This window comes from Anabrus simplex, chromosome 12 (genome assembly GCF_040414725.1).
Source record: "Anabrus simplex isolate iqAnaSimp1 chromosome 12, ASM4041472v1, whole genome shotgun sequence".
In the NCBI taxonomy this organism is placed as follows: Eukaryota; Metazoa; Arthropoda; class Insecta; order Orthoptera; family Tettigoniidae; genus Anabrus; species Anabrus simplex.
Window position 1 is genome coordinate 59,579,385 of NC_090276.1, and position 25,512 is coordinate 59,604,896.

Here is a 25,512-nt window from a genome sequence, read left to right on the forward strand (position 1 = left end):
ATATGAAAGCCGCTGCTGCGGATGCTCGATCGTCATTTGTTTCACAAGTGATGCTGGGTGCGAGAATAGCCGATCCCGGGGGATATGATACAGTACTTTGCGAGAGTCAAGACTGTTGGTTACAGAAGTCTACCTCGCTCACATGAGTTCCATACCTGTCCCATGAAAGTGCTGTGTCTATAGAAAGCGATGGATTCAAAACTGCATATGCGGTCATTTACTGTGTGTGAGAAACTTGAAATTTTAAGCGAAGCTGAAATAAACGGAAATTGTGCCGTTGGCAGAAAGTACAATATTGATGAATCGTGTATTCATGATTGGCAGAAGAAGGAAAATCTTCTAAAACATAACGACGATCACAGAGCATTCCGCGGGCGGAGTGCAGTGTTTCTGGAAATTTGTGATAGAAAAATGTGAGTCAGAATATGGTGTTTCTAGTGGAATGTGTCAATTGAAAGCACTGGAGATCTCAAAAGAACTCGAAACACAGGGCTTTACTGCAAGCGGCGGATGGATCCGGAACTTTTATCGGAGAAAGGGATTGTGCATTCGGAGACGTACGTATTGAGGAAAATTAACGGTCTTTCAGCGTCACATAATTCATTTGAGGAAGCAAAATTCTTATTTGCTATCGCAAATTGGGAATGCAGACCAGACACCTCTCTATTTTGAAATGCTGTTGGAAAGTGCAGTGGATACGAAGGGTTATGAAAGTGTAACCATCAGAACAGGTGGCAACATAAAGCAACGATGCATGGTAATGTGCGTATTAGTGGATGGATCCGAACTCCCTCCATATGTGCTTCTGAAAAAGAAAACACTTCCGAAAGGAAACTTGCTGTCCGGTATTATTGTTGGAACACGAGTCCGGCTGGATGGATGGACAGTGCATTCGTTGAGGACTGGGTGAAGTGCATTTGGTAATGTTGCCCGGGAGTTTTGTTACAAACACAAAACATGCTTGTGTTGGGCAGTTACCGAGGACATACAACTGACGTGGTAAAAGATATGATGAGGAAAGGAAAAGCTGATCTTGCGATAATTCCCGGAGGACTTACTTCTATTCTACAGCCATTGGATATGTGCTTGAACCGGCCGCTCAAAACTGCATTGAAACCGTTGTTGTCCGGATGGGCGTCTGATAGTGATCACGCATTAACACAAACCAGACGTGTTAAGAGCCCTGAAGTGGGACTAATATGCAGCTGGATCAAGACCACATGGGCACGCATTCCCGATCTAGTGTCCAAAAGCTTTAAGAAATGTGGAATTTCAAATTCAGTGGATGGTAGTGAGGACGACTACCGTATAATCCCGAATACCACCCACCACCGAATATACACGCACCCTAAATTTAAGACAGCAAAATACGGGGAAAAAATAAAAATCAAATAACTTACATACCTATTTCATTTTCTTCAAATATACCACAAATGTAAATTCAAACGGTTTACAATTAATAAAATCGTCGCAAAAATCGTAAATAAAATAGGTCCAATACTCACATCGTTCACAATTCAGTCATCTGCAGTTTCACCATAGGAACATTCGTCGCTGGCATCTTTCCATAAATAGTTGTCCTCGCTACCGTCCAACACAAGCATGTTTCGTTTTTGTAACAAAGCTCTCGGGCGATGTTGCCAAACACACTTCACCCAGTCCTTAACTAACCCACTGTCCATCCAGCCGGACTCGTGTGTTCCGACAATAACACCGGGCGGCAAGTTTCGTTTCGGAAGTGTTTTACTTTTCAGAACCACATATGGAGGGAGTTCGGTTCCATTCGCTGATACGCACAACATTACCCACAGATGAAAAACTATTATGATTCAATCGTAATAATTACGAATCACCCACCATAATTATGCGTTTACGAATCACACATGACAATTTACGATTTTTTGTTGATTTTAAATCTAAGTGTGTGAAGTGTTCAAAAGGATACACAAAGAATGCCATTACAGCTTGAATTCTCAGAATATTATTTTCGGATTTCTCAGGTATTATTTATATCCCTTGCCTGTCCCTCGTTTAAGAATGTTTTAAGTTTTCATGCGCCCAGCGCAGGGTGTGCTTCCAGTACCGGAAAAATAGGCACCTGTAAATTGGTACATCTTTCGGAGTTGTTGTCTTTGTTCATCACATGATCAGACTTCCATGCAAGTATGCGAGTTCTTTTGTCTTTGTTTTGGCGGCAAAGTGGTGACAAACTCTGTTTCATTGTGAATACTGTGTGCGTGACTGTTGAAGAATTATTTATTGCGATTTTGGTTGCCAAATTTACATATATTGCTCTTCTAGGATATATGCTAATCGTGTGTTACGAAATGCAAAAGGTTTGAAATAATGATGCGATTTCTCGTGCAGGAAAATACGTTGTGATGGCGTTACCGTGAGAAGTGACGCCAGTAATAAACCAAAAATAGTTCAAAAATTTAGCGAGGAATACTCGAAAGAATTGCTCTTTTTACTGCATTCCTCATAATCTCATTCACACATGTTTTGTAGTGCATGTGTAGCCGTGATTTTTCAGAGGTACATGGTGAGGAAGAATATGTCTTAATTCCATGCTGATATGAACCCCGAACTGTTAAGTGCTCTGTTAGTGCAGAGGATGCACATGGTATCAAAATTAAAAGCATGTCACTAATGTACGTTTACCAAAATGGAACTACAAGCTGCTAAGGTAGCAACTACAGTACTCAAGAAAAGAAATGATCCTTCAGTCTTCACTCAGATATGTACTGCAGATCACCTGTTACTTTAGTAGGTAAGAATCATACTCTCTTTATATGCCAGTCTTTGAATATGTTACATCTGGTTGAATTCTATGTTGTTTATTGATTTTTCAATGATATGCAAGTTAGTAGGATCTCTGGAAAAAATTCTACGGCCGCCGCCACCTCTCCCCTCTCCCCATCCCGCCTCTCCCCACCCCCATGCCCTAATGGCTGCATTACAAATAGCCTTTCTTGAGAGTTGGCATCTCTGCATTACCATGCATCGTTGCTTTTCGTTACCGCCTGTTCTGATGGTTGCACTTTTAGAACCCTTCGTATCCACTGTCTTTTCCAACGGCATTTCAAAATAGACAGGTGTTTGGTCAGCATTCCCAATTTGCGACAGCAAATAAGAATTTCGTTTCCTCAAATGAACTATGTGACCCTGAAATGCCGTTAATTTTTCTTCATACGTTCCAGGGAGACATGAAATAAACGTACGTCTCCGAATGCACAATCCCTTTCTCTGATAAAAGTTTTGGATCCATTCACGGCTTGGAGTAAAACCCTGTGTTTTCAGTTCTTTTTAATATCTCTAGTACTTTCAGTTGACACATTTCACTAGAAACACCGTATCCTAACTCACATTTATCTACCACAAATTTGTGGAGAAGTTCTTCAATTCCCGGAAACACTCCGCCCGTGGAACGCTCTGCGATCGCCATTACTTTTTAGAAGTTTTTCCTTCTTTCACCAATCACACGACACATCAATATCATACTTTCTGCCAATGGCAGTGGAACACACTTTGTGGAACTGTAGGTCATTTGTGTTGATTGACAGCTTCCGTAACTGGTTGTGACTTGTTCTGCAATTTCTGATACTGTCGATCGTCGTCAATGTCTTTAACTTCACAAATGTTTTCGTCTAATGCTGGTCTGAGGATGGCAATCTTGTTGCTTATTTCCCACACTTTCTCGTCCTTCCTTGAACTTCTTATGTCAGGCATACACACCCGTCCTTAACAATGTTTGATCACCGAACTGTGCAATCAATCTCTGGCAAATTTCTGCTGCTGTAACTCCTTTACGAGCAAGAGATTTTATAATTATGCGTTGGGCAGTGGAGGGGTGCACCTGTTGTTCAGATATCGTGAGCGTTTCTGACAAAACGGCGGGAAATATCTAACAGCATACTCTCCCCACTCCTAACGGTCCCGCCTTAGCATGTCAGAAGCGTGGGGTAAGTCCTGCCAACTGTTAAGGTTCGGGAACAAAAGTCCCATTTAAATTTGATCGATCTTCGTATATTTGAAAATATTGGTCATTTATACATTTTGTTAAGATACCCAGGTCTCCAAGTAACCATGCTAGTGGATTTCATTTTAACTTATCTTTTATTTAGAGTGTGGAAGTGAAATCTTAGCTTCCTTACAATTCCCCTTGAAGTTGTTTCTTCATATAGGAACTCGTCGCTGTTTTTGGAAAGTTTATGTTCACGAATAATTGATGGTTGACCTTTTCTTACTGAAAAATTAAATCTTCTACCTAATCTAATTGCAAGGAAAGTTATCTATTAGTCCATTTTTTTAAAAATAATTTTTTATCTCCCCGTAACTTCCCCCTCCCAAGTACTGGATCCTTCTTTCTAGTTTTTTTAAATACTGACTGTAGACCTACTTAATTTTACTGTTCATGCAGTCTCAGTAACTGATCCTTTAACCAACTTATTTCTAACCACATAAACTTGAGCATTAAGTACATGTGTGCAGGATTGTTACTTGTGGGTTTATATAAAATTTAGTGATGCAGCGTTGTCGCTAGTGCTCAGTAAATTTTCCTCTTTTATAACACTAGCGGTATCTTCACTCACTGGATTCATCCGTAGCGTGGGAGCTGCTGTCCTTCCCAAGGTCTGACTGAACAACTAATAAAATTAACTAAATAACTCTTTAACTAATTGTAAATAATAATAAGTATATATGTGACGCCTTCACTTGTATTTTTTTTTTAATTCAGCACCAGCATAGTCTCTCGTGGTATTCAGCTTGTGGAAAAACTGTACCCTCATATGTTTGCTAGACGACTGAAATGTGACGGCAACTCACCACACCGTTGAACTTCTTACGGGGATTTGAAGGATGGGATGGGGGAAGCGCTGATGACCTAACCAAGGACCGAGGCTCAAGGCAGCTTTGGTTTGTTAACTAGGCACTCAATACAATTTTTTTCACTGTACTCTCCCTCTGATAGCAGAGTCAAAAATAACACCACCGACCACGTGTGTTGCAGTACTACTCAAGTGAGGAATCAATCGATAGTTTCAATAACCCACAACTAACATGTTACGACAAAAGAATACAGCATTTAGACCATCACCAGACTAAATTAAGAAAATATTCAATATAATTGTTACAATTAACTTTTTAACTCATTGGGCCCGAGCCACGGAACCGTTCCGTGCTTCGTCTCGGTGGACCAAACGCCGGACCACGGAACTGTTCCGTTGTCTCATTTTACTACGTAATTCTACTTTTCCTCAAGAGATGGCAGAGTGAGTTGCATTTGTGATTTGTGTAGGGGCTTTTTCTTTGCAATGTTATATGCTCTTTGGTAATATATATCGATAGTGTGCTTGGTAATATTAGTTTGAAGTGGGCTATCTCTACCTTTGAGATTCGCTTGTAAACAAGATGGCTGCCAGTATAGAACTGATATTTACAGATATATAACCCCTTTTAGGAAGTAATGATGATTAGGAATGTAATTTTTTCAGTGAAATTAGTAGTAATATTAGTACTAGAGTGAGCAATGCTCCTGAATAACAAATATATGTGGAAATCGAAGAGAAAGTGCAAAGAGAAAACTGGGTTACAGCTCAGCAGGCGGACTGAGTAGGCCTACGATCCCGTGATGCTAATAAAATAAAGTGTTTTACTGTATTCCTTGTTCTGCAGTTTGTGGTATGGAAGCCTTTTGTGTTCATCTATATTTAAATCTTTAATGGTCTTGTAACTAAGAAATTTCTCATGATATGAAGCGACACTATATTTCCTCCAAAATAATCCCAGCGCCAATGCAGTTTCAATCCAACAAATATGCAGGGCTCAATGGGTTAAGTGCTGAGTTACCAGTTGACTGTTTGGTACCTCTGTGCTGAGTTTTTTCATTCGTATGTAAAAAAAATTTTGAAGCCTCAATTTTTAACTTATCAGTGGGGTGAATAGCTTAAAATGTTTATAAATGTTGGTTGTTTATAAATCTAAATGCAAATGGAAAATCCTACACTTATGTTCAATATTATTTTGAGAGAAAACTAAATTACACTTATGTGCCCATGCATGTATTATCTTTATACAAAGTAAAGAGCCCAAAATAATATTATTTCCTAAAATCTGTACGCAATTAATACATGTAACTACTTAGAACTATATAAGTTGATATTTTAAAATACTTTCCAAACCTGGAATGTGGTGATAGTTAAATGTTTTCAACTGGTTGTTTGTGATGCCGATTTGTTCAACTATACGCACCAACTCCACTGGCAAAAAAGTTTCCAAAATATCGATGATTTTCGGACTGTCATCAAACACTACTTGGCCCTCAGAGCCTTTCACAGTTACCTGATACTCTGGTGAAGAAAAGTAATCCATCCGCCACGAAATTAGCGATAAAATAATTTTTGCACTCACCGTGTTTTTCTTCTTTCGTTTAGAAGGAGGCTATGTTTCTCTCTCACATACAATATTCTTGGCACTCTATCACTCTCACTTTCAAAATCGCTTAACAATTCCTTAAATTCCATCACCGCTTTCCGCTGTGGTTAATAACTGAAAGATTCTGTGATCCAAAATAACATCACTGCAAGAGCAACTAAATTGTTGTTCCGCCATGTTTGTTTACAACACAGATGAACTCCACAGACGTCTACAGAAAGCACTGTAAGTTACTTCCCGTAGCTATAATCTCTGATCATTTAGTTCTACATATTGCCCAACAGATGGCAGAACATGTCGGAGATAAAATTCGCACTCGAAAGTGAACCGCGAAAGACAAAAATACTAAAATTCTTGCGCACTGTCTATAGACGGGCGTAGCACTGGTGGACCAGCCGCGTCAGCCCGTCTATAGGCGGGCGTAGCACTCATCGGGTTAATGTAGTCTCCAATTTATCTGACGTAAAATTCTAAAAATATTTAATTGTATAAAGTCCAGCTATTCAATATAAGTTTGCCATTAAATAAATTGTCTGTCTAAAAATGCTACATAGGGCATGTTTCGACGTAGCCTAGAGGTCATCTTCAGCTTAAAATAACACAAACATACCTGCCAACTTTCCCTATTCAGGCGGGAGACTCGCGATTTTCGACAGTTTTTCCCCCCTCCCGAATATTCTATCTTTTCTCCCGATTTTTTGGTGAACTTCAAACATTTGTTTTCAAATCCCTCCATTTCAGCTTTTTTACGTCAGTGGCCGGAAGTCCTTCGCTCAATGGCCGCTTTCAAACGAAATATCGAAGTTTATTAATGCGAGAAATGTGCGCGAATGTGCGATGTTTATTGAAACCTGTATATCGCGACGCGCATATCGATCGTCAATCTCTCGTTCTCGCGTGCTATGTTCGTGTTCGTTCACGTCAGTCTAGTCGATTCCATCCTCTTTGGTCGATTCTAGAGACTAGTCGCTTTCTTAGTAATATAGTGACATAATTTCAATGATAACGACGGGTGACTTTTCTAGAGATTTTAGAAGCCATTTGGAGACAATTCTGACTAATTTTAATTTATCTCAATATAAATAAAATGTTTTGTCTGTACATTGCTCAGAATTTAAAAAGAATGATATTTCCGTACTGGTCGTGGCCATATTAACAAGGAGAAATAAGTTTTAATTTTCTGTAATTTCTGTCTGTCTGTCTCTGTCTGTCTGTCTGTCTGTCTGTCTGTCTGTACGTGCGCAGGCTCATCACGAGAAAACGGCTGAAGAGAATTTAATGAAAATCGGTATATAACGTCGGGGAATAAGTTGCTACAATCTAGGCCATAAATAATGTTATTCGCGCTGAGTGAAATGGTAGTTCAGGGGAAGGCCTAAAATTTAATTCTCAAATATTTGTGTTATTATTGGCCCTAATGATAAATACTACATAACTAAAGTTATATATTATTAAATTTCCTATCATTTATGCCTTATACATTTTTACTGTACCGGCTGTGATAATAGAGATATTCATGAATTTAGATTTTTTTTTTTCTAAGTCCATATCAGCGCTGATGTACTAGAAAATGGGTGAACAGAATTGTATGTAAAGTCAGGGAATAAGGAACTACAGTCTATGCTATAAATAATTTTATTCACTCTGTTCGAAATGGTAGTTTAGGGGAAGGTGCCAAAAAAAAATGTTTAATTACCTATCTTAGTGGTCATATTGAAAAATACTACATAACAAAAGTTACAGAGAATGCAATTTCCGATTATTTGTCTTATTCAGTTTTGCAAGAGACACTTCTCATGATTGATTCGTATAACTTACACTTCTCAGGGACATTTTTTGCCCCTTGTTAAGGGCATCATCAACCTTTAGGTAACCTTAAGTTCATATGTCTGAAACATTATCTATTCATACATGGATTAATGTGTAACATACTTTTCATTGTAATCCATATATGAATAGATAATGTTTCAGACATTTGACCTTAAGGTTACCTACAGGCTGATGATGCCGTTAACAAGGGGCGACCGGGCGAGTTGGCCGTGCGTGTAGAGGCGCGCGGCTGTGAGCTTGCATCCGGGAGATAGTAGGTTCGAATTCCACTATCGGCAGCCCTGAAGATGGTTTTCCGTGGTTTCCCATTTTCACACCAGGCAAATGCTGGGGCTGTACCTTAATTAAGGCCACGGCCGCTTCCTTCCAACTCCTAGGCCTTTCCTATCCCATCGTCGCCATAAGACCTATCTGTGTTGGTGCGACGTAAAGCCCGTAGCAAGAAGAAACAAGGGGCGAAACATGTCCCTGAGAAGTGTATATTGTATTATGTAGATTTCATCCACGTAGCACGTGGCTTGTATTGAATAGGTGGTAATAATAGAATAAATTATTTTTGTGATAATTTGCTCATTCAGTTTTACTGTTCTGACTACAATAATATTGGTGGTGATGGTGATTAAATTTTGAAGATTATAATAATGAAGAAAGTCATGAAGGAACGATTGCTTGAATAATACCACAAGAGGGAGTCATGAAAGAAAGGACGACTCACTTTACATTAGATGCTCTAATATCACAGATTCAGAAGAAAACTGAATGTGAAGGCGTCCAATATAGAAAGCTCATAAAATTGATCAACAGTAGCATTACATTGACCATTGTTTGTTGTGATGTGCTTTGTGTATTCTGCTGCCATTTATCTACAATAGACGGGATTACTGCTGGGTTTCAAGTATAACAGCCTGCCTGAATACTGGCGGGAAGAAGCTGGGGAGTGGGGAGTTAGATCTCTCTTCTTTAGCATGCCATTCTTCTGGTTCATAAATTTTCTGAAACTACTGGTACGTTACACACTGGATCATCATAGTATTCCAGCTATTTGATCCCTACTCGGAGGTAGTGATTTGAATGAGCAGTGTGCACACTTAAACAGAATAATTACACAAGAGTGTTTGCGGCTGTCTGCAGCCTGGTCATTCTAGCTCTGAAACTTTGAACTGTTAGATTGACACCGTAGTACCTTTCGCTAAAAGTGAGAAAATGTGCTGTTTTCATTTTATCGAATATTTCGTATGACATCATTGCTTTTAATCACGACATTCATACTGGCGTCGTTGTAATGAGATGTTGACTTCAGTTGGGAAAACTATAAGGACAGTCTTCCTGAGAATTCCGTAGTAAAGCACGGGTACATCAGCTAGTTATTTGATCCAAATAGCATTGCGCTTCGCATAATAGCGCGGGTGCGTGATGCAATATATTAATCTATGCATTTGCTAAGTAATGGCATCTAAGTGCATGACTGATTCACACATCTGGAGAATGAGTTCATACTATTTTCGGTAGGCTTATCAGAGACCGATCATCCCACTCACGCACTTCCTGTGAGGGAATAGAGATGTGTAATTTTTAGCCTTGTAGCCTCGTATAGCAACAGTCGGGCTTTGAGACAATAAGTGTTATAAATATATCGTAGTACTGTGTTGCGCAAGACATGTAGAATAAGCAATTTTGACCAATTGTATCTCCTGATTTCTCCTGATTTTTCCTGATTTTAAAATCAAAATCTCCTGATTTTTGGTTTTGTAAAGTTGGCAGGTATGCACAAAGATGAAAAACATATACACAAACAGTGATGTACTGTATAAAAAACTCGAGATATAATACAATCAATAAATGTAATAAATATCTGTGTTTAAAATGTTCATAAGCTTCAATCTTGTTGTGGACAAATATAGTTCTAACAGGTGTGAGTCCAACTGTATTTACCACAACTATTGGTTGGCTGGAGGAATACTTTAAAATTATGAAGGCTCTCAGTTATCAGTTTGTCATGCTTCTGGAGTCAGGCTTGTTGGCTGAATGGTCAGTGTACTGGCCTTCAGTTCAGAGGGTCTCGGATTTGATTCCCAGCCGGGTCGGGGATTTGAACCTTCATTGGTTAATTCCACTGGCTCAAAGGCTGGGTGCTTGTGCTGTCCCTAACATCCCTGCAACTCACACACCACACACAACATTATCCTCCACCACAATAACACGCGGTTAGCTCCACATGGCAGATGCCGCCCACCTTCATCAGAGGGTCTGCCTTTCAAGGGCTGCACCCAGCTAGAAATAGCCGCACGAAATTAATTAAATTAATGCTTCTGTAATGGAGTCACGTCTTGAAATCTGTAGGGTTCTTCGCGGAGAATAAAAGTATAGCCAGGATTTCCACTTTCCTCCAGCCCTGTGCTTGTATAGATTAAGTCGGGTCAGTGTTGTCACAAGTGAGATAAACTGATATAACTTGAAAACGATATTCTCTCACCCATGGGTAAATAATGCAAGTATCGAGCTCGAAAAATTATTTTACGATTTTATATATATATATATATATATATATATAATTCGCTGGGGCCATCAAGGACCACGTTAAGTCTTGTTGCATTTGACACTGAACTTGGCCTTCTTTAGAGCCCAAATTTCCCTCATTCTTTGTGAGTGGGCCTGCTTACGCTTCTCTGTCCAAGGGGTACCGTGTCTTCTCTTCGGTTGCTCGTCTCGGTTTAGCCCGTTCGTCAATATTTTCTTGCAGAAGAGATCTCTGTTAAGGGCGTCTTCAGCTGAGATGTAGCATTTGCAGGTCTTCTTTGGTATTGACTATCGTTAAACATTTAAAGTGAATACAGAATCGGAATGAAGTTCATTGCTCGTCCCCAATTTAGTCAGTGGGAGAAAAATAGCCTACTCAAGCCCCTCCTTAGCGTTGTGATCATCTTCAAAGGCACACTTGTTTTTTATCATTCGTTTAGTGGCATTTTCTACTAACTAGTCTATGCCTTAAAACCTGGTTCAACAAAACATCTGCAGAACTGTTCCGAATTTCAATGGATAAAGCCCGAATAGCCATGTTGATCGCCAACGTCCGAGGCGGACAGGCACACTAAGAAGAAGAAGGTCTATGCCATATGTTCTTTTTTTCTTTTGTGCCAGTGATCTGTATAAAACATTTCCCATTGTTGGGAACTCGCTAGTTCCATAGCTTCCAGCAAAAGTTTTCATGCGTCTGCAAGGGTGGAAGTTTTGTTGTAACTCACCGCATGGCCCTTTACTTGGCTCCACAACTTTCCATGGGATTCGAAGAACAGTGGTATAGGGAGTTAATCCCAAAACTTGCCTTCTTGATTACAGTGCTGTATCGTCTACCTCTATCGTGCCTCACGAGTATTTAATATACTGTTGGGTGATATTAAAGAAGATCCAACATGACACTGTTAACTTCTAAGAGATTCCCTTCCCATGTTTAAATTACATCTTTTCTCCACAATTGGTTCAAGAGTTTCTCAATTCTAACTGAATGGTGGTAAGACAGTATTGAATATTCTTCAAATATGTCTGCGTTCATTTCCTTGTGATTCGTCATTTTAACTGAGGCATAGACTTGTGATTAAGGAAATTGCAGCACTGAAAAAAATCTCCCTTTAGTGTAAATTTGTCTCATGAATGGAGTAATATTGAGGTGCTTAGACTATAGCTTGATTGTTTTACCTCGTATTAAAGTCTAGCCAAAGGTGACTTGAAGTTGTAAATACTTACAGCAAGTTGTGCACATACTGTAATTTGCTAGGCCGAGTGGTTCAGACTGTTAGGCGCCAGCTTTCTGAGCCTAATTTGGGAGGTTCGGTCGTGGCTCGGTGCGGTGGTATATGAAGGTGCTCAAATACATCCGCCCCCTGATGGTAAATTTACCGGCACCTGAAAAAACTTCTGTGGGACACCTCAGCTTCTCCAAAAACCATAGAAGAAGTGGTTGGTTGTAAAATCAATAATTTATTTGTTCATTTAAAACTTATATCCTTCATTGGACTGCTTTAGTAATTTTTATAAATAGGGTTTTTTAGTTTTCTTTCAGCTCAGTACTATTTCATTCTCTTGGATCTTGAATACCTTTCTTGGTCTGAAATCACCCATTCCATTGTCCGTCTGTTGATCCTGGTTTGTAGTCTAGTTTGTGAGTTTCTTGATTTTGTATTTTATAACTTAAATGAGCTTTGTTTCTTCCTGATTATGCTCATTACTGGTTCCATTTCATTGTTGTAGACTGCTTCATTAGAAGCTAGTCTCCAGTGTCAGTTTTCTTGGCTTTATTATTATTATTATACTGCCATTTTAAATGACTTTAGAATTTTGCTCTAAAATAGGCAAGTAGTGAAAAGTTATATTACATTGATATGTAACATCATTTTTTTCTTCTGGGAGATTTAATTTTTTTTAATATTTTTTATTTCAGTGTTGTGGAATTTGCTTCATACTCAGACTTGAAAAATGCTCTGGACAAGTTGGATGATACAGAGTTGAATGGACGGCGTATTCGTTTGATTGATGATTCTCGCCGAGGAGGAAGACGTCGGACACGATCTTCCAGTTCCCGTTCTCGGTCACGATCCCGTTCTCATCGTCGTCGCAGTCGTACCCGCTCCAGGTAATGAGAAATCTTTTTGCAAAATTTGTATATTTTTAATACCATATTGTCCAAATATTTTTAAAGAACTAATTTTGATATACAAAAGTTCCTTCAGTTGAAGGTTAAAGACTGTGATGAATTTTATATTCAGTTATTGCTAACCACAAGCTAAGACTGTGAAAATGTTATTCCCATATATTTTAATACATCTGTATGAACATTTGTGTTTACATTTATTTTAGTGTACAGTGGTGCTGTCAGTGATGAGTCAATTATTGGTTTTAACAGCTGAAGATGACTAGTACCATTATGTTTTTAATGATTAAATAACTACATGATAAATAAATGAGTATTGAATAATAGGTCCTTTGCTTAACTCTAATTGTAATTGCTTAATATGGATCATTGTGGAAATTATAACTTACGTACCCAGAGTTACACGTGAATTGCCTGTCTTTCGTAATGATATGGTTAGGTTTATCATTAGCATTGCTAGAATAAAATGCAATTTTTTATTCATCAGATTAACATGCAGTGTGAATCACTAGTGGTTTAGCTGTTTCATTTAATATTGCAGGTCACGAAGTCATAGTCGACGCAGTCGTTCCAGAAGCCGACGCAGCAGTCGCTCAAAATCGAAATCAAGAGAGCGTTCCAAATCAGCTTCTCGTTCAAAGTCTCGCTCCCATTCAAAGTCCCGTTCACGATCTAAGTCCAAGTAAGTGTGTTGATTTGTGATTCGTTCGTATTGTGAAAATTCATGACACCCCTGTTCTATGAGTAGCATTTCGTAATGAATTGATGTATTGACGTTATCAGTTCAGTGTGGGTATGATCTGTGATGCTTTCCAGATCTCCGTTTCAGTCTGTTTACATGTCATGGGTATATGAAGGAGTGAACATTGTGGTCTTTTTAAGTACCTCTCATTATATGACTTGAGTCGACACTGTTTGTTCCTTTTTCATTACCTGTATTGACCCTTTGGGATCCTTTTGTATTTGTCCTATTGTCCTTATCATTTGCCAATTGTATATATCTTATGGTTTTTTCCGTGTTTATCCGGCACTCTTCTTGTCCTAAACTTCCCACGTTTAGACTGTCGAGATGGCCTCTCAGTAAGTGTTCTTGCCCATCCTTCTGATAGAACTGGGAGGCGGAAACATACTCGTCAGGGGCTGAGAGGTAAAACGTATGTTCAAGAACTGGAATCGATGAAGAAAGAGCCCATCTATTCGAAGATGGCCAATGGCCTTAGGTAGAGAAGTTTCTTTACTTGGGTGCTAGTCCGCAGTGGAGGAAGTGCCACCGTAACTTGGGAGGCAGCGTCTGTTCTCCAAGTTAGGGGCGGCCACATTGAAACTCTGCAACTTCCTTGTCTATACAGAATTTTTGCTATGTACGCTGCGAATTTATATTCTCCCAAAAATATTTTAAATACACTCCTGTGTTGTTTTTCTATATATATACCGTCTTACTAATAAACGGTGTATAACTTTTATACAAGGTTTATACACCGTTTACGCGAAATTCGTTACTAATAAACCATGTATAAGCCTCCTGTGTATACATCTGTTATAGTTATTCACTGAATTGCTTATACAGTCCAGGACCCTTGTATAAGCGTTGTATAGCAGCGTGTAGCGGAAAAAAAGAAACGAGTGAGCAGTTTATTTTCGTGGTATTTATTGTCGACAGTAATATAATCGTTGTAAAATATTCGACTTATCCATTTAACATTGAACACACGTTGAAAGAATGACGATAACGTTGATGATCTTCACGATATTTTAAACATAGAAGACATACGGTACCGTACACGATTCAGAGGTTATGGAAGCTAGACATCTTCGTAAAGTAAAACACTTTAAAGAGACGGAATGACAATGAATAACTATAAAAGAAATGATGGTTGGGCGTATTTTTGTGTAAAAATATGTTACAGCTTAATAGACCTTTGATATTGCGAGTTTTTTATACACTATCTGCCCCTACAAAGATCTTTCTTAATTGAGTACCTACCGTATACAAGGGGACATATTCCTCGAGATAAAAAGTGGCATAACTTGAAAAATATACGTAATATGATTTCCATTCTTTGTAGTTGAATACGTAGAAATGTGATGTATAAATGCCTAATAGAAACTTTTTTGATCTAATCTTTCGTTTAGCTACAAAACAGGTTTTCCTTTCTCCTGAAAAGTAAGGATTTTGGAATGTGTACCCTTTTCAACTCGCCGGTTCAATTACAATTGCTTACGTTTTCCGAACTACCCCAGTTAGGAGCTTTTGATATTTTCTTAAGCTTTTCCATTTCTTTTTTAGCGTCCATTACACAAGCAAGCTGAAGAAATGTTGATATCAATATAAGTCAATTTCTAGCTGTCTCGCGGAATGACAATGAATACGGTAACTATAAAAGAAATTATGGTTGGGCGTATGTTTGTGTAGTAAGGTGTTACTGCTTAATAGACTTTAAATTGCGAGTTTATTATACATTATCTGCCTCTACGAAGATCTTAGATCTTTCTCAAAGTTGAGTATAAAAAGGGACATATTCCTTGACATAAAAAATGGTATAACTTGAAAACCGTACGTTATATGATTTCCATACTTTGTAGTTGAATACGTAGAAATGTGATGTATAAATGCCTAATAGAAACTTTTTTGATCTAACCTTTCGTTTAGCTACAAAACAGGTTTTCCTTTCTCCTGAAAAGTAAGGATTTTGGAACGTGTACCCTTTTCAACTCGCCGATTCAATTGCAATTGCTTACGTTTTCCGAACTACTCCAGTTAGGAGCTTTTGATATTTTCTTAAGCTTTTCCATTTCTTTTTTTAGCGTCCATTACACAAGCAAGCTGAAGAAATGTTGATATCAATATAAGTCAATTTCCAGCTGTCTCACGGAATGACAATGAATAACTATAAAAGAAATTATGGTTGGGCGTATGTTTGTGTAATAAGGAGTTACTGCTTAATAGACTTTAAATTGCGAGTTTATTATACATTATCTGCCTCTACAAAGATCTTAGATCTTTCTCAAATTTGAGTATAAAAAGGGACATATTCCTTGACATAAAAAATGGTATAACTTGAAAACCGTACGTAATATGATTTCCATACTTTGTAGTTGAATACGTAGAAATGAGATGTATAAATGCCTAATAGAAACTTTTTTGATCTAACCTTTCGTTTAGCTACAAAACAGGTTTTCCTTTCTCCTGAAAAGTAAGGATTTTGGAATGTGTACCCTTTTCAACCCGCCGATTGAATTACAATTGCTTACGTTTTCCGTACTATCCCAGTTAAGAGCTATTGATCTTTTCTTAAGCCATTCCATTTCTTTTTTTGGCGATCATTACACAAGCAAGCTGAAGAAATGTTGATATCAATATAAGCGAATTTCCAGCTGTCTCACTTAGTGTTGCCACTGCCTTTTCGATATGCCGTGCTACTGTGCGACTTTCCGGAAAGTTTTGCTCGTAGATAACCAGCAGAAGCGATCATAAAGGCGGTGAACGTGCGAAATACGTCAGTGAACTACAGGAAGAGATTCCTACTCCTTGGAACGAGTGTATACGTGCTGTGTAGTAATACAATGCGTATACCTCGTTTATTAGTAAGAAAAATGTAAAACGCTTATACAGGGTTTATTCACTGTATAACTAAACAAGAGTTAAACAACGGTATAAGGACTTTTTATTAGTAAGACCCATACAGTACAACCCCGATATAACGAGTATGGCATATAGTGAGAACCCTGCTGTAAAGACAGTTTTTGTCTGTCCCTTCAATATTCCTCTATTATACCGTACATTATCCTCCGTTACAGCGAGAGCCCTGTCACTGATGCATCCGTTATTACAAGCGACTAAGCCTGTGCAATTTTTTCCTTTACTGATATTTATGCACCCAGCGATTATATTGCATGCGATTGATTATCTTCGGTATCGTTTCCTTGCTATGTCCACTAGCAAGCTCTCTCGTCGACATTCTAAAGCGATGTGAGTCGATTAGTAATACCAGTCGATTGCTGTTCCGTAAGAAAAATGGAAATGAAAGAGGAGAACATGTGTGCATAATAAATGCGCAAATAACGTGTCCGATAGCAGTTGTTAATTCATTAAAAATAATGGCTGAAGTAAACGATCACTTAATTTTAATGTTAAATACTGCAATTAAGTAAGAATGGGGTACACCCCAAGATATGGGAGTGCATCGTTGATTTTAGTGGTTAGTTCTACATTTTCTCGCATCCGGTTAAATTTCGGAGAGGCTATTCCTAATGTAAATTTATAGCAAAAATGTTATTTCTCTACTGGTGCTTGGAATATCTTTTCATGAAACATATAGTATGGTTAAGTTAGGTTAGGTGACTGTTAGAATAAGAAACTGAAATAATTGCCACAAAATGCAATCGATCTTCAGTACGTATCGTTTTCTCGCCATGTACACTTGCAAGCTATCTCGACCAGCTTCAAAGGCGATGTCGGAGTTGATCAATAATACCCGGAGACTGCTGTTCTCTAAAAGAAGATTCAGAATGAAAGAGGATAACACATTTTGGTAATAAATGCGTAAATAACGTGGCCGATAGCTGTAGTTAACTCCTTAGAAATAAAGGCTGATGTAAACGATCGCTTACGTAAGTAGGAATATGATACACCTCAAATTATGGCGGAGTACACCACTGATTTCAGAGGATAGTTTTATTTTATTTTCTCGCATCTAGTTAAATTTCGGTGAGTGTTCCCATGTAAATTTGTAGCAAGGAGGATATACGGTTAGGTTAGGTGATGCTGTTTGAAGAAGAAAATTGGAATGTTCCCCCTCAGAGGCCTCTGGAAAGTTTATATGGTTTTGTTCAGACTCCTGAAAAATATATCAGTGAAGCTTTACCATAATAGCCTATCTGAAACATCAAAGTGAATCAGAACAAAGATATAAGGAGTACCCTCAAAAGCGAAGTACATCCCTCGTGTCTCCAGGGTGGTCTGAGAGAAGTGGGCACAAGTCTGTAATCCACAGCTTAAACCAGGAGGTCCCTGGATAAGAGTGACTGAGGAAGAAGTAGTAGTACTGTATGAAGATTTGGGGATTATCCTTATCCTTTCATGCTTTGTCTCATCTCTTATTTGTACTGCTCCCCTTCTCACACTGACCTGTCATTGTGTTCGTCCTTTTGTGTGCTCCTTTTGATGTTCCTTTGTATATGATTTGTTTTCTTAAGCAGATTTTCAGCTCTGTAGTTTCTGTCTCATATTATCTCAAGTTATTCTAATCACTATCTACTGCAAGGTTTATCAACATTAAAGGATATTTTAAGAAGCAAAACTTTTACAAGTTTTATATTTCAGGTCTCGTGAGCGATCCAAGTCGAAGAGCAGATCACGCTCTCGATCACGTTCAAGGTCTGAACCCAAGGAGAGATCTAAATCTCGGTCAAAATCCAAGAGCAAGGCCAAGTCACTTTCAAAGTAAGTTTATTAATTTTATTTTATTCAGAATTTTAGAGGAGGGTAGCCACAGTTGAAAACTTTGACAGAATTATACACAACGGATTTTCATAGTGAACATTGTTATTATTCATACTACCCACTTTTCAAGAAATGTGAGAGAGATTGAAATTGTAATTTTTAGTATCATAGATAGAAAATGCTGATATTATTGTGTCTCCACAAGATCAATTAATATTACAATTCACATTAATGGTTGTTGTTTTTTTTTTTTTTTTTTTTTTAAATATCTGAAAAGACAACTTCTAAACACTTTCTATTAGCCTACAGCTAAAAGCAAGTTCTAGCTTTGTTAACTCTGGTGGGAATATCCTCTTCTACCTTGTCCAATTTTCTCTTCTCCTTTAGTCTTTTGATTAATTGACCGAGCTTGATAGCTACAGTCGCTTAAGTGCGGCCAGTATCCAGTATTCGGGAGATAGTAGGTTCGAACCCCACTGTCGGCAGCCCTGAAAATGGTTTTACGTGGTTTCTCATTTTCACACCAGGCAAATGCTGGGGCTGTACCTTAATTAAGGCCATGGCCGCTTCCTTCCCATTCCTAGGCCTTCCCTGTCCTATCGTCGCCATAAGACCTATCTGTGTTGGTGTGACGTAAAGCAACTAGCAAAAAAAAAAAAAAAATGTATTAATTGTTGTCTAGTTCTCGTGTTTGACAGATTTCACAGTGGATATTTCAATTGGTATTTTTTCGTTTGATCTCTTCTGTCCCTACTAATATACAGTAATCCTGATCCCTCAAGCTGGTTTCTGTATCTGCCAAACATCATTTCATGGTGTCCAGTAATGTTTCTCCATATGAATATCTTACGCTATATCTGGATTGATTGATCAAGGAAAGAGGTGTGCAATTAGGTAAGACTACAGTACTACTTGCAATTTAGGTACTTTTGTTCGTTGGCAGGTTGTTTTAGGCTCAAGTTGTAAAAGGTGCAGTGATACAATACTGGTAGTCTTTCATTAGTTGGTTTTGGCTACCATTGGTAGACGGTTGTGCAGTTGTCTAGTAACCAGATTTACTGAGCAAGTTAGCGGTATGGTTAGGGTCACACAGCTGTGAGCATGCGATCAGGAGATGGTGGTTTTGAATCCCGTTGTTGTTTGCCCTGGAGATGGTTTTCGGTTGTTCCCCATTTTCACACCAGGCAAATGCTGGGGCTGTACCTAAATTAAAACCACGGCTGCTTCCTTCCCAGTCCTAGCCCTTTCCTATTCCATCATCACCATAAGACCTGTCTGTGTTGACGTAAAACAACTTGCTAAAAAAAAATAAGATTTATTTGGAAGTTAACACTCCATTTAGTATACCTGCTAACTTTCCCTATTTAGGCTGGAGACCCCTGATTGTTCTGTTATTTCTCCCGATTTTAGCTTGCTTCCCCCCCAACCATTTTTGTCAAATCCCGCCGTTTCAGCTTTGTACGCCATTGGCCGGTAGTCCTCTGCTCGTTGACAGCTTTCAAATGAAATATAGATACTTATTAATTCAAGAAGTGCGCATGAATGTGCGATGTTTATTTTAACATGTATATCGCAACGCATATTTCAATTGTCAATCTCTTGTTCTCGCGTGCTATGTTCCGAATGGAAAATTCTAAGTTCCCATAGAGGGAATTAGATATTTTTCACCAAGAGAGCCTTTCAAAAACAGAACAGATGTAAGGCTTTTCAGGCGTTTGCTCTATTAACCAGCGTTTTGTCTTAGGTCTGACACTACACTCATCAGAGTGGGATGTGTCAGACACTGGTTAAGAGAGCTAACGCCTGAAAAGCCTTACATCTGTTCCGCTATGCTCATGTTCATTCACATCAGTCTAGTCGATTCTAGAGACTAGTCACTAGATTTGGAGTCTTTTTTAGTACTTTAGTGACATAATTTCAAAAACAGCGACGAGTGACTTTTCTAGAGAATTTATGAACAATTTGGAGACAATTCTGATGAATTTAAATTATTTGTAACCTTATTTGTATCTGTAACAACATGATTGCATCATAATAATAATAGTAAAATTAAAATTTATGAATTTTAAACGCATAGTAAAAACTTCAAAACTCACGCAACTATGACAGACTCAAAACAACATGAACAGGTTGGCAAACTTGACGGATATGAAAGGACGTGGGAAGCCGCTTGGTACTCTAAGAGGTAGATGATTACGTATGGATACCTCCCAACCCTTCCGATTTACCCGGAAACTTTCTGCTTGCTTTTTAACTCGTTTCCAGTTTATTTTTACTTCCTATTTTTGACCAATATAACGTCTAATACAGCCAATACTCTTCCTCTAGGATAAAGGATAAATTCTTGTGCTGTGTAATTTATGAAACCTCGTTTTCAAGCTTATTTATGTGGAATCTTTATTTTGTGAGTGTTTTATCCGTCGCCTTAGTGTATCGTGTTTATCGCTCACCTCAGCAGCTTGTGCGCTTTATACAGCTGGAGATTCGGGGCGGCATCGCCCTGCAAGCAAGAGAGGCTAGCATGAGCTAAATCGGGACGAAAGAATGAGTTTATTGTGTTGTTTACGCACTGTTAACATCGTTCCTGTGCATAGTTCCGTCGGATTTGCAGGCCACATGTTTTTTCTTGCATTTCTATGCTTTCCCCCTCGTTAAAGTCTCATGTCATCAGTAACGTATGGGACATGTTGAATGTTTTTAAGGGGATTGTGTTGGTGACAGTTTCTGGTATTATCTTTTCTCGTAATGGCCAAAAAATATAACAGACGTTATCTCCGAGTGTTCAGAGATACCTATAAATTTCCGTTCATTTTACCCTCCGATAAATGAAACTACCGTATTTTCTCGCGTAATTTACACCCTTGCATAATTTACGCATTTCAGTATTTTTAGGTCCAAAGTGGGGGAAAACGAAATGTTCACATATTTGATGCACACACAACTTTGAACATCACGCAGCTCCAAATGTGTTTCGATATGAAGATATCAACTACTCTAGTAGCAGGCTTCCTATTGCAAAAGCGGGCATTCCAAATACAGGGCAGCGTGCTATTATTAGCCAGCAGGAAATCCCACTACACTAGTTTTGAGTGTTTCAGATACGGGACATCCTGTGATCTCAAAATTGTTTGTCAGTCCACACTATTCGAGTTATACTCGAGTTATACTGCATCATACGAACTCGCGGTGATCAGTTACGCCGAAACATATGGGAATAGGGCAGCTGGCAGCAAGTATTCAGTGTCCAAATGAAACGTGAGCTACCGCAGTAACAGAAGTGCACTTCGAGCAGCCAACAAGTCTCGCAAAGCATTTCGCGACCAAAAAGGGAGTTCGTGCTATTATTTAGCAACAAGTTTCCCCAAGTAGAGGAGGATCTGCTCAAATATGTGATGATATTACGCAACGTTGGGTAAGCCGTTTCTCACGAAATGCTGTATTTTAAAGAATGAGAAATAGCCGCTGTACATGGAATCAGCGGTGATCAGTTACGCCGAAATATATGGGAATAGGGCGGCGGGCAGAAAGTATTCAGCCTTCGGATTTGAAGGTTAGCTGAGGCTTGATTAATTTTATGAAGAGAAATAGAACAGCGTTATGCCAAAAAATGACGAATGATTTCAACCATTTTCATGGCTTTGTGATTGAGATCTTGATTATGAGTTTCATTTCCGTGTTGACAGATTACACGTACAGATAAGAAAGGGTTTCCACCTTATCAATACTGTTTATTGTTAGAATTAGCTTACAGTACTGGTTTCAACCCTAATTGGTCATCATCAGCTGAACATAAATACCTTTACATATGTGTCGAGCATTAATTGATATTGCCCTTTTCTAAAGGGAGATGCCGTAAGGAAGCACCATGTCTGTGTGTCCAAATTGGGCATATTAAGTGTGAATTAGTTATGTATCGATCTTGGCTTTCAGGTACTTGGGTATAAAGCTATCTTCTTCAGAACTAGAATTTGTCTGTGAAATCGAACCTAAGCTTAGATCTAAGTTAAATACAATAAACACAGTAAAATAAACAGTGCATATTAAAATTCATTAAAATAATGAGTATAAAACACTTAATGGGTTTGAATGTGTGTGTCTTGCGTGTATCTTCATTCCCTTTTTTGAGTCCAAGGTTGTAAATAATTGCGTGGGGAGCCAGCATAGATTCATCCTTGTCTTTGAATTGTGCTTTTTTATTTTGTTGCAAGAGGTTATGTTTGTTAGCGAGTTATCCAAGTGCATTATTTGAATACTGTAAATGCACCTTGTTGGATACATTTTGGAAATATTTTTTTTCCATGGCTTTTGAAAGGTTTAACCTGAATCAAGGTTAATTGCATGCAGTAATGGGTCTTCGAATATTTTGTGACTCGGCCAGGTTTGGCATTTCTGAATTAGGAGTTGGCGGTTAATTCTAAATCTCGTAATTCGAATTCCGATTTTTGCGTCCCAGCGACTTCGAATTAACAAGGTTTTACTGTATTGGCACTGATGAGCAGAGTGGCAATCTGTTTGATGGTGTCAGTGTATGAAGATTAGGATACTGTCCTTTTGTATTCTCGTGTTTGTTTCTTCTCCTAATGCTCCTGCTTTCAGTGCTGATGTGTGTCTCTGCCTATTCATGTTCTTCATTTAGTTAATCGGACATTCTCATCTTGCTTTATTTTATTTTCTATCCTCGTTATTCAGCCGAGTTTGTAACTATTGAAATTGCATCAGTGTCAGAATATGGTGTATTGTGTTCTTCTGTTCTCATGAAATGCTAGGGTAATCCTTATATATATATCTCTCTCTCTCTCTCGCTCTCTCTCTCTCACTTATCAATCACCTGTTTTAATTTTCCAGGGATCGTTCCCGATCACGCTCAGCAAGTAAGGAGCCCAGTAAGTCTAAATCTCGCAGCCGCTCTAAGTCATCGGAGAAGGATCAAGATCATTCGCCTGAGCACAAGGATGATTGAGCCCATCATTAGGCATTTTAATACTGTAATAACTACCAGATATCTGGTACTGGTCATCGTGACAGTGGTGGCAACTTTCAGTACCCAGAAACAAGGACAATTACAGTTTTACTGGGATGCACACTTGGTATTTCCTGTTTGCATGATACTTTTCTTAAAAAGAGGCATGGTCTTGAAGTTCTGGAAACCATTGCTTACACCTTTCATTAAAAAGGACCTATAAATATGAAAATATGATCATTTGTCAGCATTAAAATCAGTGATTTTGCCTTCTTCCTGTTCCTTCTGCATCCTTCTCTTTGTCATTTTAAAGCTGTTCAATGTATGTTTATGTATGTGTGTGATAACTTTTCCCTTTTAAAAGTACTCCCAAGATTTTGTTTCCTTTACACTAACTTTGGTAGTCCAATCATTTTCTGCATTTTTCACGTACATGTAAGGGCACAGATAAGTCTACATTATACACAGTTTTACATAGACTAAGGCAAGAGGAAAAGGCAAAGAAGTGCAGCTTACGTCCCTACAAAATTAATTTTCATCAGAGTTTTACTTCATGTTACTTTCCAGATTTGGGCACAAAGAAATCGTCTACATAATGATGTGGGGCATGATCTTGAGGTGTAGATGTAATCGAAACGTATGGCTCTGTCATTTATAGATCAACACTGCTTGTGAAACTCAAGTATGTTTTTTGATCTAGTTCTTTTTTTTTTTTTCTTTTTTAACCCCGTACTCATCTGGTAAGTTGGAACAGACATAAAGTTTCTTTGGTTGTGCTTTCTTCAGAATGAGGCCTTGTGTTTAGTTTCTGTGCAGATAAGATTGTATGTGGAACTTAGTACATGATAATGAAATGTTTTAAAAGGTAGTGTATTGTCAAGGGTTAGAATTTAGATACAAAATATATATTTTGTTTTTCAGATATTTTTGTAATTGTAGACTATCTAGTTATATTGTGATGCATCCTAGTAAGAATTTCCTTTTAGTTTTCCATACCAGTAAGTTTGATTTTTCTCCACAGTGACTTTTAATTGTTTATGTAGTTAAATTTATTGTATCCAAAATGAAGAACCTTTCTTTTTGTGTTTATTTCTGTGGCCTGCTTGAGAAGGAGATTGGTTAGCTGGGCCCATGTTTTGGGCTTATCTCCTGCCATTCCTTTTGAGTGTTAATTGTATTGAGCTCTACATGTATCATGTTTTAATAGCTATGATAAATTTGATCATATAAGCATAACTCTTGAAAAATTTATTTCGTAAATCTTCCTTTGTGAGAGCCCAGTCCTTGTAGTGTGTATGCTGCATTGCTTTGCCCTCTGCTGTAACCAGTGACACTAAATGGTAAAATGGTGTACTGACAGTTTTATGAAACTGCTGTCCTGTTACATGGGGTGTTCTGCTTAAAAAGGAAACTTAACTTGAAAAGTAATGAAGATAATTACTGAAAGTTTTTCCTTATCTACAGGGGTGCCAACCTGCAAAGTGGATTATCAATAGGCCCATTATTATCAAACCACCACTCCCCTCAAATTTTTCAAGTAAAATCCAAAGCATGCACCTCCCCTCTTGATAATGACACATCCTTTGCATTTCCTGAGAACAATCTATTCTAAAGTACAGTTTCTTGAAGACGGGCATCGTAAATGCGTTGCTCGAAGTTAGGATGATGCAGTATGGGACGGTGACCAGAATGATGCATGCGAGAATAGCTTGGAGACTAGAGGCAGTGACAATGAATAGGGTAAGTATGCCAGTTGTCTTGTTTCAGTAGCCTAATGTAAATTTTAAGTTTTTTCGGGAATACAATCTTTTGTACACAAATCCCCGCAAATATCACATGCTGATTTTTTTTTTTTTTTTTTTTTTTCAAAAAAGTGCAAGTTATATGTATGCAAATACGGTAATGTAGGCGCATCCACGGAATATCCATACTTTTTTTCGTGTATGTACCGTATGTCTTTATGACACTGTCAGAAATTAATTAAATTAACATGCTGGCGTGTTATACGTGAGCAAATATGGTATATGAATTGAGTACCTCCTGGAATTGATGTTCAATGCTACCTTCTTCCACTGTCAAATAGTTCTCCGTTCATCAAGGTAGGCATACAATACCGTGTCAGAGGTATCAGTGCCACACACGAATTTGTTATAACTGTGAATAACTTCTGGTTTAGTCGCAAGTTTTCCCACTGTTTAC

At 38.3% G+C, this 25,512-nt stretch overlaps 1 protein-coding gene across 7 annotated transcripts in view; it reads left to right on the forward strand.

Annotated features, from left to right (window-relative positions):
- LOC136884042 (serine-arginine protein 55) overlaps positions 1-24,549 on the forward strand; it is a 190,094-nt gene extending 165,545 nt beyond the window's left edge. For all 7 annotated transcript variants that reach the window (XM_067156065.2, XM_067156068.2, XM_067156061.2 and 4 more), the window contains 4 exons: positions 12,701-12,892; positions 13,452-13,592; positions 18,234-18,353; positions 23,199-24,549. In XM_067156065.2, the coding sequence (XP_067012166.1) occupies positions 12,701-12,892; positions 13,452-13,592; positions 18,234-18,353; positions 23,199-23,313 (568 nt within the window). In that variant the 3' untranslated portion in view covers positions 23,314-24,549. The remainder of the gene's footprint in view (positions 1-12,700; positions 12,893-13,451; positions 13,593-18,233; positions 18,354-23,198) is intronic.
- Positions 24,550-25,512: the final 963 nt, after the last annotated feature.